Source organism: Tiliqua scincoides, chromosome 3 (genome assembly GCF_035046505.1).
Source record: "Tiliqua scincoides isolate rTilSci1 chromosome 3, rTilSci1.hap2, whole genome shotgun sequence".
In the NCBI taxonomy this organism is placed as follows: Eukaryota; Metazoa; Chordata; class Lepidosauria; order Squamata; family Scincidae; genus Tiliqua; species Tiliqua scincoides.
In genome coordinates this window covers 194,122,434-194,136,672 of record NC_089823.1, presented here as the reverse complement: position 1 = coordinate 194,136,672, position 14,239 = coordinate 194,122,434, and the positions used below count along the sequence as shown (strand labels likewise).

Genomic DNA, 14,239 nt, shown 5'->3' with positions numbered 1-14,239 from the left:
GTAGCTGTAAAGAGGGATAAGACACTTTTAACTTTATTTCTGGTTTTTAGAAGCTCTAGCAAAAGATAGCATAGTTTATGTGAGAGGCTGGAGGTATAGTGCATTGAGTTTAAAAAATTAACTTGGAAAACAAGACAAGTTACTTATGGTCTGGCTTTATGGCAGGATCTCAAATATTGTATGCATTTTGCAGAGGGTCACAATTTGGGGTTCAGAATGAAAACCCTGTTGTATGATAAAGCCTGTCAGCCACAATGCCTTTATCACTAGATTTCATGTGGTTTGTTCTGGTACAACTGCTCAGTGCTTCCGCTGTCTGTCTGGTCCCAGTTTATGGCTGAACCTCTTTGGGAGATTTTTTTAGCAGTAAAATTAATGCCTCGTAAAACAGCTAACTGGTTTTGCTGTGATGCCTCTTATCACAAGCTATTGGTCTTTGCAGAAAGGGTTACGCCCCAACTCTCCATCTTTATCAGAACATTTTATCTTTTCCTTTTGCAAGGGTGTGTGGGTGTGTGTCTTACTTGATGCATGGCCACCTTCACAAGTCTCTTCTAGTAGACATCTCTGATTTTTTTTCAGTCTTTGCACATCTCTCTATATTTTGTAGTCCTGCAGAGCAATCATTTCAAATCCCTCCCGCTCTTCATTTTTAGATTTTGAGCACTCTCGCAAAGTATACTGTGCAAAGACTGTCTGTGTGGCTTTGGCTTATTTGGTGTAATAGAAAAACCTCTTCCAATCAGTCAGGAAACACAATTTAGAGTAATTGCAAGAGGAAGGAGTTGAATGGGCCTATTTTCAGTACTCCCTGCCCCATTTTAGGACACATGGTTGAAGGAAAACGAGTGAGTTGTCCAAGTCCAGAATGCTAGAAATTAAAAGCTTTGAAATCTGCCAGAAGAGAAAGGTCAGGGGAATTTTTAAAACCAGAGGTAAATACAGCCTTTCCTAGCTATTGATCAAGCTGTAAGATGTATGAGTCACAGGAGTCTAAACTACAAGAGTTCTGCCTTTGTGTCCTGAGCATCCCCACTTGAAGCGCACCTGGACTATTTCAAGCAAGGGAGGCACAGGAAGTGTAAAAAAATGAACGTGCTGATGGTAAACTGAAAGCTGGAGGAAATAGAACTGGCTTCCTAGCCAGGATTCAGTGAGGAAGAAACCCAGAGGAAGCCCTTAGGAGTGGGGAGACCTCAAGCAGCTGGGAGTAGGAAGTATTCTGCATGTACATTCCTAATTCTGTAACATGGAGAAATGGATGGAGTGGGAAAAGAGATAGGACACTGGTCAGCAAGAGACAGAAGCAACGTAAGCCAGTTGCTAGTTCAGACTTCTGTTGTCTGAACTATGAGCACAGAAACATGGTGTTCTTAAACAGAGTGCACCAGTTCTGTCAAATCAGTAAATAACTGCAACATTTCAGTGCTTTTAAGGTAGCTGAAGAGATAGTCTAGCCCGTGAGAGAGTTTTGTAGAAGAGGTTTTCTCAGGAAGGTATTAAAGCGCCTATCAGTACATTTGCCAAACTGCATTGTGAATCTGTATAAGAGCTCTCCCCAAACTGTCAGGCTGGGCTGGCTCTTGGTCCTAAGAGCATTAACAAGGACCCAGTGATTGATGGCTGTTCAAGATCAATAATAGGAAACTGTCTTATCCTGAATTAGACCACTGGTTCATCAAGGCCTGGATTATCAACACAAACTGGCAGCAGCTCCCCTTGGGTTCTGGCTGCCTTTGGAGAGGAAATCTCTGGAGATTTACGGCCCAATCTTACTCAGCTCCCCACATGGCAATGCAGTTGTGCCAATGAGGCATGCACTGTATCCCAGAGGGGGGAGGGAGAATTTTGGCCTGTGGAGGCTTCCTTGGGGTAAGGGAACAATCCCTTGCTCTGGGATAAGCCTGCACTGGACCACTGGGTCTTCTTGGACTTGCACTAGATATATAACTGATGCAAGTCTGAATGGACCCCAGTTGGAGAATCAAGGCCAGGACATCATTGTGCACTGCTGTCACTGCTACAGTCCCATTCCTGGCTCCAGACCTGTTTGTTTCCTTTGGACCTTCCCTTTTTATGGACCTTCCCACTACCATCAAGTGCAATGATACCATTTTCATTACCACTCCAAAGTCAAAGTAGGTAATTGCCATATTTTTCGCTCCATAAGACACACCTGACCATAAGATGCACCTAGTTTTTAGAGGAGGAGAACTTACTTTTAAAGTAAGCCTGCCCTCCCCCTGTGGCGCCTGTGCAAATGAGGACCTTGCCCCTGGTGCGGACCTTGCCCCCAGTATTCGCTCCATAAGACGTACACACTTTCCCCCCCCCCACTTTTTTGGGGGGGGGAAAGTGCGTCTTATGGAGCGAAAAACACGGTAACCAGAATAAAATTTTACTGACTGCTTTATACTAGGTTCCAATTTAAAAAGAGCTAAAACATAGTTTGACCACCAAAACAAAGACAGAAAAATCACCATCTAAGAGAACAAAAGGAGACAAAAAGGATAGCCTTTTATATGTTGCAATAGGAAAAAAAAAATGAAGGACTTCCTTCACAGCCTTTCTTGCTAATTAATTCTCCCCTTCCTCCAGCCCCAACTGTAAGTTCTTAACTGCCAGAGAGCGAACAGCCGTTTTCTTCACAGTGATTGACAGCTCTTCACACAGGGCATTCATCAGCTAGGACAGGGCTGGCTTGCTCATGCACTCCAGCCGTTACATTTTATGCCCAGCATCATAGACAAGCACGGCATTCATCTAGTGTTGTTTCTCTAAATATATCCTCAGCATTCTTGGCAGGAGGGGGTCCAGCAGGGGCTGCCCTCCTTTTGCTGTCCTTCAGCACCGGCTGACCTCAGTGGGTGTCAGGATTTCAGTGTTGTCTCTGGCGTTGCATAAACTGATGTTAGTTTTGAGCATCTGGTCAAATTTTTTTCCTGCTCCGCCTCTGAGGTCAGGAGGACTCTGTGTAACAGGAAATGGATGACACACTGTGCGTAGTTAGAAAGCAGGCCAGCAACTGTGACTCACTGCTCACCAGACGAAGCTCAAACTGTAAGGTACTTCAGCATTCTTATCACACTGGAAGTTGTCAGCTTGCTGAACGGCAGATGAGAGTAGATAAATACTGTACAAAAAGGTGGCTTTCCTGCTGGAGTCCCCACTGGAACTGGAAAGACAACTCTGCGACATGCTAATAAGGCAAGCAGTCTACGTCATGATGTGTTTGGCAAGGACAGGTCTCATCCGCTTAAGCTGAAAGTTCCAGTAAATAGGACTTGCTTACACAGCATGTATTTAGGATGTATTTGCACATGTTCATGCAATTCATTCTTCAAAGTAATACCAAATGAAATTTTCAAGTGCAGGCAGAGTAACAGCGTTTCACATACATAAAGCAGAAAATGCATGAAAATATGACACCCTCAAAATAATCCACAGAACAGCTGTAAAATTTAACTCCAGCCCGAGCAAAAATTGTCCAGCTGCTGTAACCATGCCAGCTCCTTTCCTGGGCTGTCAGCGACATGCTGTGCAATTATGCCATGAGTTCCTCTGGCATGGTTAGAATGGTGGCTTGAAGTATATCCTGTATTTCCTGCAAGCAGCAGGCCTTGACACTGATGTCAGGAACAGATTTTAAGTGTGTAAAGGATACATGGTGCCAGCTCTTCTCAGCTGTTGTCGGAAATGGGGTTAGGACTGTACCTTGGAGATGAAGCCATGCCAGCCTCTGCATGGAATTTTCTAGCAGTATGCCCCAACCGACATGCAGTTAAAGACTAATTAGCCAAATGTTTACTAGCACAGTAATTTTGCATCATTATCCTCTTGGAAATGATATGACTTGTCTAGTATATAAGCTAACCATTATCTGACAAGACAGCCCTACAGGACATACAATCCCACACCATGCAGGATCATACCTTATGAGCTATGATGTTGTGGCGCCTCTGTGAACAGTAGCAGTATCTGAGTTAGCTCACACAATCTCTTTTTTGTTCACACAAGCAGTTTAGGCCCTTTCCTGGCACATGCCCATGGTGACAAACATGATACATGAGCTAGGCAAGGCCACTGAAAATATAGTGTCACCATTTCGCTATGAGCACATACTTCATACCTGTGAAGTGCTTGCAAGGACTACTCATATGGGCAAAAAAATGTTCTGCATTAACCAATCCTTTCTTTAGACCAGGGTTCGCCAAACCTCAGTCCATGGGTCACATCCAGCCCTCCAGAGGATCTTATCTCTTGTTATCTGGTGTGCTCCCTGGGGCATTTGGTGGGCTGCTGTGAGATACAGGAAGCTGGACTAGATGGGCCTATGGCCTGATCCAGTGGGGCTGTTCTTAGGTTTTTATGTTCTTATCTGGCCCTCAGAGCTAAAATTGCCTCAAAAGATCCACTTCCGGGTCTCTGAGCATGAGAATATACCAAATTCATCCTCTAGAGGTGCTAAATGTAATGCAATGTAACAAAAAGAAATTATTCCATTACTTTGCATTACATTCAGCACTGCTAGTGGCTGAATGAGATATATACAAATGTTGGAAGACCTGGAATATAAATATAAATGTCTACTGGAGCAGAAACTGAGACCAAAAAAAGTTTGTGATTTGCCTTGTAGGTCTGATTTTTCTTTTCTCACCTCTTCCTGTGACAATTTTGCCCTCTGGTCTCCTCCTCTTTCCACCCCCATTTATGCAATTAAACTCTCAGCACATTGGTTTTTCATGTATTTATTAATTTATTTTCTGGCCCATGACATCATGGGCCATATTTGATGCAGCCCTTTTGCCAAAAAATTTGGAGACCCCTGCTCTAGACTATTCAAACGCAAGAACTCACTTTTATTCAGGTCACACTCTCACTAAATCCTTTGGGAGCACAAGCAGTTTTGCACTTTACCAATGAACTTTGCCTAATGAACATGCAAGACCCTATGATATGTGAGAAAGAGCCACTTTATTATTAAATACAAAGAAAGAAATATGAGACCTGTAGTAGATAATGCAAAATATAGCTTGTAGCGCAGAGGCTGCTTCACTCAGATAGTGCCAGACAAACATCCAACCCCTGGGGTGGGTGTTGCCGCCCTGACTCAAAACTGCACCCCTAGCCAGGGACACACAAACTGATCACAGTCCATTCCACAAGGGAAGAGAGGCAACTGGACTGCCCAGGGCCACCCCAAGTTGGTGAACATTTGAGGCAGCCTCTGTGAACAAGTGCTCAGGATTGCAATGGCCCTAAGCCTGCCCTTCTGAATGGTCATAGTTCTTATTGCAGAGCAATGTTTTGTTTTTTTTAAATGCCTGACTTTTTTTGGACACTAAGGAGTTAAGATTATCAGTAAATAAATAAATTCAAAAAGGGGAAAAAAGTCTCCTATCACAGCTTTGCAAATGACAAACTCTTACATAGAAATGCAAAGGACAGTGGTATTTTTATGCCAAGACTTTGTAGAAATAGGAAGTACCATGTGTTACGTAATTAAAGTAGGCTTTTCAGAATTAATTGCCCCTTCCTAAAGTACAGTATTTTAGACATTTTGGTCATAATGTGTATAATCAATGAGAGGTATAAGTGTATAACCATTAGGGAACAGTGACCATAGTGCTGTCCAACAGATATAATTGGTAAGTTACCAAGGACATCCAACGCAGACACTCTTGAGTTCACAAAAGGAGATTTCTCAACAATTAGAGGACTATTAAAAAGGAAGCTATGAGGAAAGGTCAAACAGGTTAAGTCTCTGAAAAGTACATGAAGCTTATTTAAAACCACCACCACAAAAGCTCAACTAGAATGTATACCACGGGCAGTGCAATCTTAACTTGCGCTGGAACAGGCAGACTGGCTCGGGGCAAGCGGAAATGGAGAGCTGCTGCAGCCCCAATGGGTTTACTCGATCGAGCAGCCTGGTGCTAAAATGTTGAGGAACTGCTGAGCTAGGGCAAATCCCTAATGCCAAGGAAGCCATTGCAGCCAAGGGAAAAGTCTGAGAATACTGCAGAAAAAGCAATAAAAAGTCATAGTGGCAATTATCAGTGCCAGATAAATTTTGAAGAGAGATATTAATTAAAATTTAAGACTGGGCAGGATATGATCTCATCTGATCTGGTATATATCAGTGAATTTGAAAATGACAGAATTAGATTGCAATGTGGGGTATATTTAATCAAAGAGCTATGAAAACAGCTGTTACGAATAAGTAAAGAAATAAGAAGAAGCAAACACTGACTGATGAAATGATCAAAGACAAGGATCAGACACACTTGCAGAAAGCTGGTCTTTATTGATCTTTGGAACCAAAAGTACAATGGCAATGTTTATTCTTTTGCTATATCTTTTTTGAAATGTTGTTGTTGATGATGATGATGATAAAATAAGTTTTGTGAACAGAATTTATAGCATAATCCTATACATGTCTACCCAGAATTATAAGTCCCATTGTGCTCCATGGGGCTTACTCCTAGGAACATGTTTACAGGATTTTCAGCATTAGAGTAGCTAGTTGCAGCTTCCGGTCTACACACTAGAGATTTCTAAAACCCTGAGACAATGTGAAATCTCATGCCTTTTTGGTCCAATATGGACATGATATAAATGTATTTATTTATTTATTTATTTATTTATTCATTCATTCATTCATTCATTCATTTGAAAGGTTTCTACCCCGTCTTTCCTCTGTTGAAAGATGCTATTAGGCTTTATTCATTGATCCTACAAAAATTCACAGATGTCTTTCGCTTGTTCTAACCCAGCTTACAGATAGCTCTGATAATAAACTTTGATATGAGCCAGTATCATATGAGCCAGTATCATGAGCCAGTATCATATGACAAGGGGTCTTGAGGGCTCCAAATATATTGAATGTGGAACCTAGGGTGGGCTAACTTCCTGCAGTTCACTCTGTAAAGGGAATAGGAAGGATTTACCATATCCTGCCCCTATATGCTAGCTCAAACCTGTGTGGTAAAGAGCCTGAAATTATCAACCCACCAACCACTCTAGAATTTTGGATCTCCTAAATGTCTCCTTGGAGATGACAGATGCTGTGATTGGAGGACATTCATTGGTGCTGCTTGGTCGAGCCTCAAACTTTACAATACTTTGCAACATTCGAGTTGGGCTCTGGCAACTCTGATCTGGCTATAAGAAACTCAGCAAAGGTTGGATTTTTCAGTCTTGCAGTATGTGGGTCTGACTGCTCCTTTCTGCTGATCACTGCTCTCTACTCCAGTTCAGGTTCTGCAGACCTTGCTCAGAACTTTGTGGTCTCTTAGGGTTAGACTATATGTTTGAATGCAACTCCAGTTCTTATTCCCTCCCCCACAATAGTGGCTGTAGGGGCTGATTCCAGGTCAGGACCATCATGAAAGGTGATCAAATGGGTATTTTAACACTTTCCTGTACCATTTTCTCAATGACAATCAGTCCCCTGAAGGTGCACTTTGTTCCATTGATAAAAACATATGGGGACAACTGCCTGTGATCAGAAGCCTCTGTGGCTGCTATTTAAAGAAAAAATGAAGATGGATTCATGCAACTTTGTCGTAATATGTGGTTTGGCCCTCAGCCAACTGGAAGGAAACACCAACTTGAATAACCAGAATCAAAGGAGAACAGTTTTTCTTTACGACCAGGAAAAACAAGGAACTTTGTTAAAGTTACTTCCTGATCATAACTTGATGGCCTGTCACATTTTGGAAACCTAGTTAAGTGGAAAATGCATCATAGAGAGCTTATCCTTATTTTCTTTGAAGGCAGAATTACTGAGCAAACTTTAGTAATTTCAAAATTATTTTTGGAAATCAGAGCTTCTGAAGGCAGTTACACCACCAAGAAATATGTGCGCTTTTTATACAACTATTCAACATATAGGAGCCCTTTCCTCATTTATATCCAGTCACCTGACCTCCTTATGGAACAAATGCAGAGCTGAAGTCTGCATCCAAAGGGGCTGGTACCAGGCTAGTTTGAGCCCCAGACAAGGTTAACTATTTGCACCCTCCAAAACATGACTGTAAGATTAAAACCTATGTGAATTTTTGCTTTTCATGTATGTTGTGGTGATTATCTTTAAATAAATAATGTAAATTGTCAGTTGCATTTTTTACATAGGTTAAAAAACGAATCTGTATAAAACTGTGCCCCTCAAAGGTCAGTACTGCTCCCCTCTGAGGTCTGCACCCTAGGCGGCCACCTAGTTGACCTAACAATAGCACTGGACCTGGGCAATAATCAAACTGGAAGTTATGGGGGATGGATGAAAGCCTGAGAGAAAGGAGGAGTAGGACTGGTCCAAGACCTCCCTGAGCCTGAGGTTCTTTTTTAAATGCTGCCACCTCCTCATTGTACAGAGGCATGCCACAACAAATGTTGTGACTACCTGGTGACTTACCAGGCACTTCTGTCACCTGTCCTCCTCCTGCTCCCTGGATTCAACAAGGGAATGTTGGTATGTACTGTACATACCAAGGGAATGTTGTACTGTACTATATATTCTCTGTTGTCTTCTGATCTCTGTGATTATGCATCCATAAACTTAAAATTAATTTTTGGCAAATAGTATTTGAGTTCAGCAGCTGACATTTTCAAGAAAAAAGCAGTTATCACATGGACACAAAAAAAACCCCCAAAACTACCCTCTATGGAACTGAAGAAAGTATGAGCAAAAATGTTGTTTATAGAAAACTGTTTGATTTTCTACTGCAGTGGTTCCCAACCTTTTTAATCTAGTTGCTGTTATTTCAAATTTATATGTTTTCAAATACTGATCCATATCTGATAATACACAAATTGATGACCAAAAACTAGCAGTTGGTGGGGCTTTTGTCGTCAGCTAGGCTAGCTGCCTTCCTTTCTGCCTTGCCAGCCCCACAAGGCATTCTGATATAGACCTGCCTTTTCCTGCCATTATTCTATTCTTTTTCAAAAACCCCAAAGATCCTGGCAAGTACCCTGGCGTACATGCACCCCAGGTTGGGAACCTCTGGCCTAGTGCTATTGGTGAAGCTTTAGGCTCAGTTGTCATAAATAGCAGATAACCTCCAAACCTGTTTCTGAGCTGCTTCATGATACATGCGGACAACGACGACCAGTTTTCACAGCCTGGAAAGTTCTTCTTTACAAAGGGGAAAAGTTCTAGCCTACCATCATCCCGATATACTAGTCTAGTGCTTTACCTGCAGTGCCATTTTTTTTAACATTCAGTTATGTGAGCTCCCACATGCAGTTGCAGGTCTACCTCCACAGCCATTTGTGAGAACTAGGCTGAAGTTGGCATCATTTGTGCAGTGCAAACATTGGATTTCCACACATTTTAACTTTCAGGAACAGCTAAGCCTGAAAGCAAACAACAAATAACAAATGCAGTTTGCTGTCAGCCTCTCCAGCATGTATCACACTCCCCCTGTCACCCTCATTCAGTTCTACTTTCCTTTCCACCCGCAAAGTTGTAGTAAAAATAGTCCAAACTTATGGTTGGCTTGTATTTTGGGAAGCAACTTTTCTCCTAACTGCAAGTCCCATCTAAGGTCACATTCCTGTGATATACTCCAAAAATTGCTTAGCATGAGATGAGACTTTTTTTTGTTACAAAAAGGTGTTAAAAGGCCTTTAAAATATAAAACTTCATATCTGTTCTAAAAAGTTGGAGTGTTTTTTCTTCTTCTTAAAGTAGAATATAAGGACTATCTTTGGTTACTGGTTCAAGGACTGTTCAGGCTTCTGAAAGGACCATGCATGCCCTGCCATTCATACAGGCCTTTACTGCAAAAATGAAACCGTTTCCCTAGTTCTCTCACAGGGCTTGTTTTATCCTGACACTTTCTGGAAAATGGACTCTTGGAGGGGTGGTATATAAGAGCTTTTGTGCTATCTTTGTTTTATGTAGAATATGTGTATGACCCTTTTCAACAAAGTGGTTGATAAACAAAGAGAAATGAAACATTCTGCAACAATTTGTCAGTGATGTTCTGGCAGCACTAGTCACTTTCCAGCCAAGACAAAAAGGCAACACACTGGGCTGGCTTCAAATGGCAAATGGCTGCCTCCATGTGCCAGTGCTTTCTGGATGCCTGCCTGCCCCAGCAAGTATGCTTCGGTGGTGGGAGGGAGGCAGAGTGGGCAGCTGGCGACAGGGGCAGGGAGGAGAGCAGATTGGGACGGAGAAAGCGGCAGTGGCGTTGATCAAATCCAAACCCTCTTCCCAGGCTTGATCCACTTTCATCCAAGTAGACCCACTGAGCCAACAAGGGCTTACCTCGGGGCAAGGGAACAAATCTTTCCTTGCTCCAAGGAGGCCTCAGGATGCTGAAACTCCCCTGCAGGATGCAGCAGGTGCCATATTGGCACGCATCATCATACAAGGAGTTACAGTGAATTGGACTGCCCATCTGCTAAAGACAATGATTTTCATGGACTTCAGCAGGCATCTTAATGTGCTCTCTGCATTTGTGAATTTCTCACTTCTGCTTGCATTACTTGTTTCTATTTCTGTTTCTCATTGAAAAATAAAATTAAAAAACTGAGCTAGTGTATATGCCACTAACATTTCTTTTTTGCTTCATTTCTGCCACCTTCTCCTATGAAGGTTTATATTAAATGTAACCAATATTCTTTTCCAAGATATCTTGCAGCCATGTTCTGAGATTTCATACTAGTTGCATTTTTTATTATTCCCCCTGGGTCTAAATGAATCTCTCTCTCTCTCTCTCTCTCTCTCTCTCTCTCTCTCTCTCTCTCTCTCTCTCTGTGTGTGTGTGTGTGTGTGTGTGTGTGTGTGTGTGTGTGTGTGTGTGGCAGGTCCAGTTATTTGGTTAACTTTTCAAGGTACCTGAACATATCGATTGTTCATCTGCAGTTCTTCTTTCTGCAGTTTAGTAGAGTCACTCACTTATAGTTCACTGGGACTGTTCAGAATTCCAGCAGTGGATTCTGATGAAGTGGCAGTTCCATGATACGTTCTTGGCATGATAAATGGAAACAGTCATTGTAAAAATATAGAGGAAGAACCGGTCTCTAGTGTGGGACAAACATTACAGCTGTGAGTTCTTGGAGGGTATTAGGGACATTGTCATTACAGGATTTCCAAGTCAGACATTTTCTTGTATAGATAAGGAGACAATATGGAATAGATAGGAACCAAACAGCATTTTAGAAAAACTTGTTGAAGCTAAAATCCCCCAAGGGACTATTGTCCAAAGTGTATCAATTATTGTTAAACAGCAATTTAAACACATGAGAAAAAAGTTTGAAAATCAAAGGTTACATGGGGCAATGAGTGTGAACTAGTAATTTCAGGAGAAATGTGGCAAGCTATTTTCACACATGAAACCAGCTACTCAATTTCTACTAGTCTGAGAGAGTGAATTATTCAAAGGTCTGACGCAGATGGTATCTCCTGTGCAAAATTATATGCACAAAAGAATAGCAGCAAATGTTGGAGATGTACAAGTCTAAATGCTGACAATTTTTCAGTGAGATGGGAGTGTGTGAAGATTCAAGAATATTGGTATGAAGTGGTTGAAATTAGGGTCTGTTTGCTTAGCAGTTAGCTTTTCCTCTAGTAATTTCCGTCATAAATTCTCCAAAAGACGTAGTGCAGAAAAAAAATGAGGAAGTCTTGTTTAGTTAATAATCATAATGGCAAGAATTGAAGTAGCTATTAGTAAATGGAAACTGAAAAAGGCAGACGGCAAGAACGGGGTGAACCAATATATGTCTGTGTCTGCAGTTAATGGAAACAAGACGAAATGATTGGCTTGTCCTGACAGCACACTTTTCCCATCCTTTTGAAGACAAAAGAGATGGCTGCTGTAGTTCTGAGTGTTCTACACAGTGTAAAGAACATGAAATGTATTTATCCCAGGAATTTTTTACCCCACCTTACTGTTCCCAAAGAGGCCCTTCATGCCCTCTTTACATCATCTTTAGACCAGAAACATATAATAATCAATAGGAATGCAGTGCTTTTCCTTAACCTATCCCAGTTACTTCTTGCTTTAAAGGGCAAGATGCTGTTCTCTTTCATCTGGGGGAGAAAGTGGTGGTATATTTTATCCCTGGACTGGAAAGGGTCCTGTGGAATTAGGAAAACAGCAGATCTCACCCGCTTCAGTATTTTTAGTTTTTGGCACTGGTTATGGATTTTGTTCTTAATACTTTTTTATTCTGATATGTTGGGCTTTTATGTTTTGTTTTGGTTCCCACCCATCCCCCCCCTTTTTTTACATATTTGGAGTGTTGAGTACTTTGCAGTAAAGAACCCAGCTGATGAATTTAGAAGATAAGCAGAGCCTTGCTACTTCAGCACTGTTCCTTTGAATCTGATAAAAGGGGGGGGGGAACCCCACATTTCCATGGCTCAGAGGAGAAGGTGAATAAGAGGGTGTGACCATTCCCTGCATGCCCAGGAGAAATTCTTATCTGCTCCAAGCAAGTGACAAATAGCATCTCTAGTAAATAATGTGATTGTATATTCCAACAGATTTGAAAACTCCCTTATCATCATATGAATAAAGAAATGTGAGGGAGAGTCTAGGTACTATTAATTTTATCAATAATAATTAATTGACAGCCAGTTTAGCATAGTGGGTATGGAGTTGAATGTAGACATGGAAGATCCAAGTTCAAATCTCTGCTTTGCCATGATGCTTCTTGGGTGATCTTGGGCCAGTCATTATTTCGAAGCCTAACCTACTTCACAGGGTTGCTGTGAGGCAAAAGGAGGGAAGGAATTATGTATACCACCTTGAGCTTCTTGGAGGAACAGTGGCATAAACATGCAAAAACAAATAAAGTAAAATATAAATAATTGAACTCTATCCTCAAACTTTGAGGTTTACAGTCCATCAATGGCTGTAAACCAAGATGGTCAAGGAATACAATCTTAAGCTCTGATTTTAAACTATCTGTAGAAAGCCAGGAAATGAGGACAAAGTAACCTGGTTAATGGATGAACCAATAAATTAACCCCCACTTAATTAAATGGAAAGAAACTCTAGAAATTAGTGGGAATACCCTGGGAGTCCAATCCTATTCAACTGTAACGCTGGTAGAATAAGTGTTTCTCCAGTGTTAATTGCTTTATGGCAATCGTAAAATCCCACCTGGCAGTGAGCAGAGTTGTGGGGGCAAAGGTAGGCAGGAGGCGGTGGCAGCAGATCAGGTCTGGGAAGGGGGCAGGTTCAGTGGCAGCCAATGAATCCAAACTTCCTTCTCCAGGTTTGATCCTGTGGCATAGGTCCATATGAACATAAGACAAGCCCCGCTGGATCAGGCCAAAAACCCATTTAGTCCAACCTCCAGTATCTCACAGTGGCCTACCAGATTCCTCAGGGAGCACACAAGACAACAAGAGACCTGCATCCCGGTGCCCTCCTTTGCATCTCGCGTTCTGAGGTAGCCTGCTTCTAAAATCAAGAGGTTGCACATACCCATCATGGCTTGTAACTTGTGATTCACTCCATGTGGACTTGTACCAGTTATTTCACTGGGGCAGGTCTGAGTAGACCTGTTTATGCTGTGGAGGCTTACCCCCAGGTACAGGAACATTAGTTCCCTTACCCAGAGGAGACTGGGTAACAGCCCAATCCTGAGCTGCCCAGGGCGCGGGCTGCAGTGGCGCCAAAAACGGCTGCTGCCTCATCCTGCACACTTTTGACAGCCACCAGTGGCTCCTCGGGAGAAGGGAACTTTCATCCTCTTTCCCCAGGTAAATGGAGTAACCCCGCAATGGGGCTACTCGGTTCACCGCCAACCAAAAGATTGGTGGTGAATCAAGTGCCTTCATGTCAGGCGGTGAGCCCAACGCGGAGGCTTTGGATCCGATGGAGCATCACTCCACCGATCCCGCCTCCCTCCCTCCCTCCCCCGGCATGCCTCCTCCTGTCCTCTCCCTGCCTACCACCTCCCTGTAATGCCTCCTCCATGCCCTCTCCCCACCCTCCACCCAACTCCCCCCCAAGAATGCCTCCTCCCTGCCTGAACCCACGCCCCCACTTACCTCTCCAGTACTCAGTGGTCCGCACGACCGCCAAGCAGTGGAGGTTGGGTTTGTGCCCGGCGGTAGCCTGGTGCTGGCCAGTGCTGGGCTACCACCAGCGCTTGTCCAGCAGTAGGGCCCACAAACATGCCTTATGGCATGTCTGCAACAACACGTGCTGGTGGTGAGCCAGTGCACCGAACTCAGGATTGGGCTCTAAGTCTCCTCTTACCCCCT

General features: G+C 42.7%; 1 protein-coding gene across 3 annotated transcripts in view; it reads left to right on the top strand.

The window, feature by feature from the left end:
• INPP5D (inositol polyphosphate-5-phosphatase D) overlaps positions 1-14,239 on the top strand; it is a 77,650-nt gene that overhangs the window by 13,219 nt on the left and 50,192 nt on the right. Inside the window, exon 1 of one of the 3 annotated variants that reach the window (XM_066619445.1) lies at positions 2,984-3,065. The exons of the other annotated variants lie outside the window; for them this stretch is intronic. Coding sequence (XP_066475542.1) covers positions 2,985-3,065 — 81 coding nt within the window. The 5' untranslated portion in view covers position 2,984. Of the gene's footprint in view, positions 1-2,983; positions 3,066-14,239 lie in introns of those variants that run through there. 3 annotated transcript variants of the gene reach the window in all.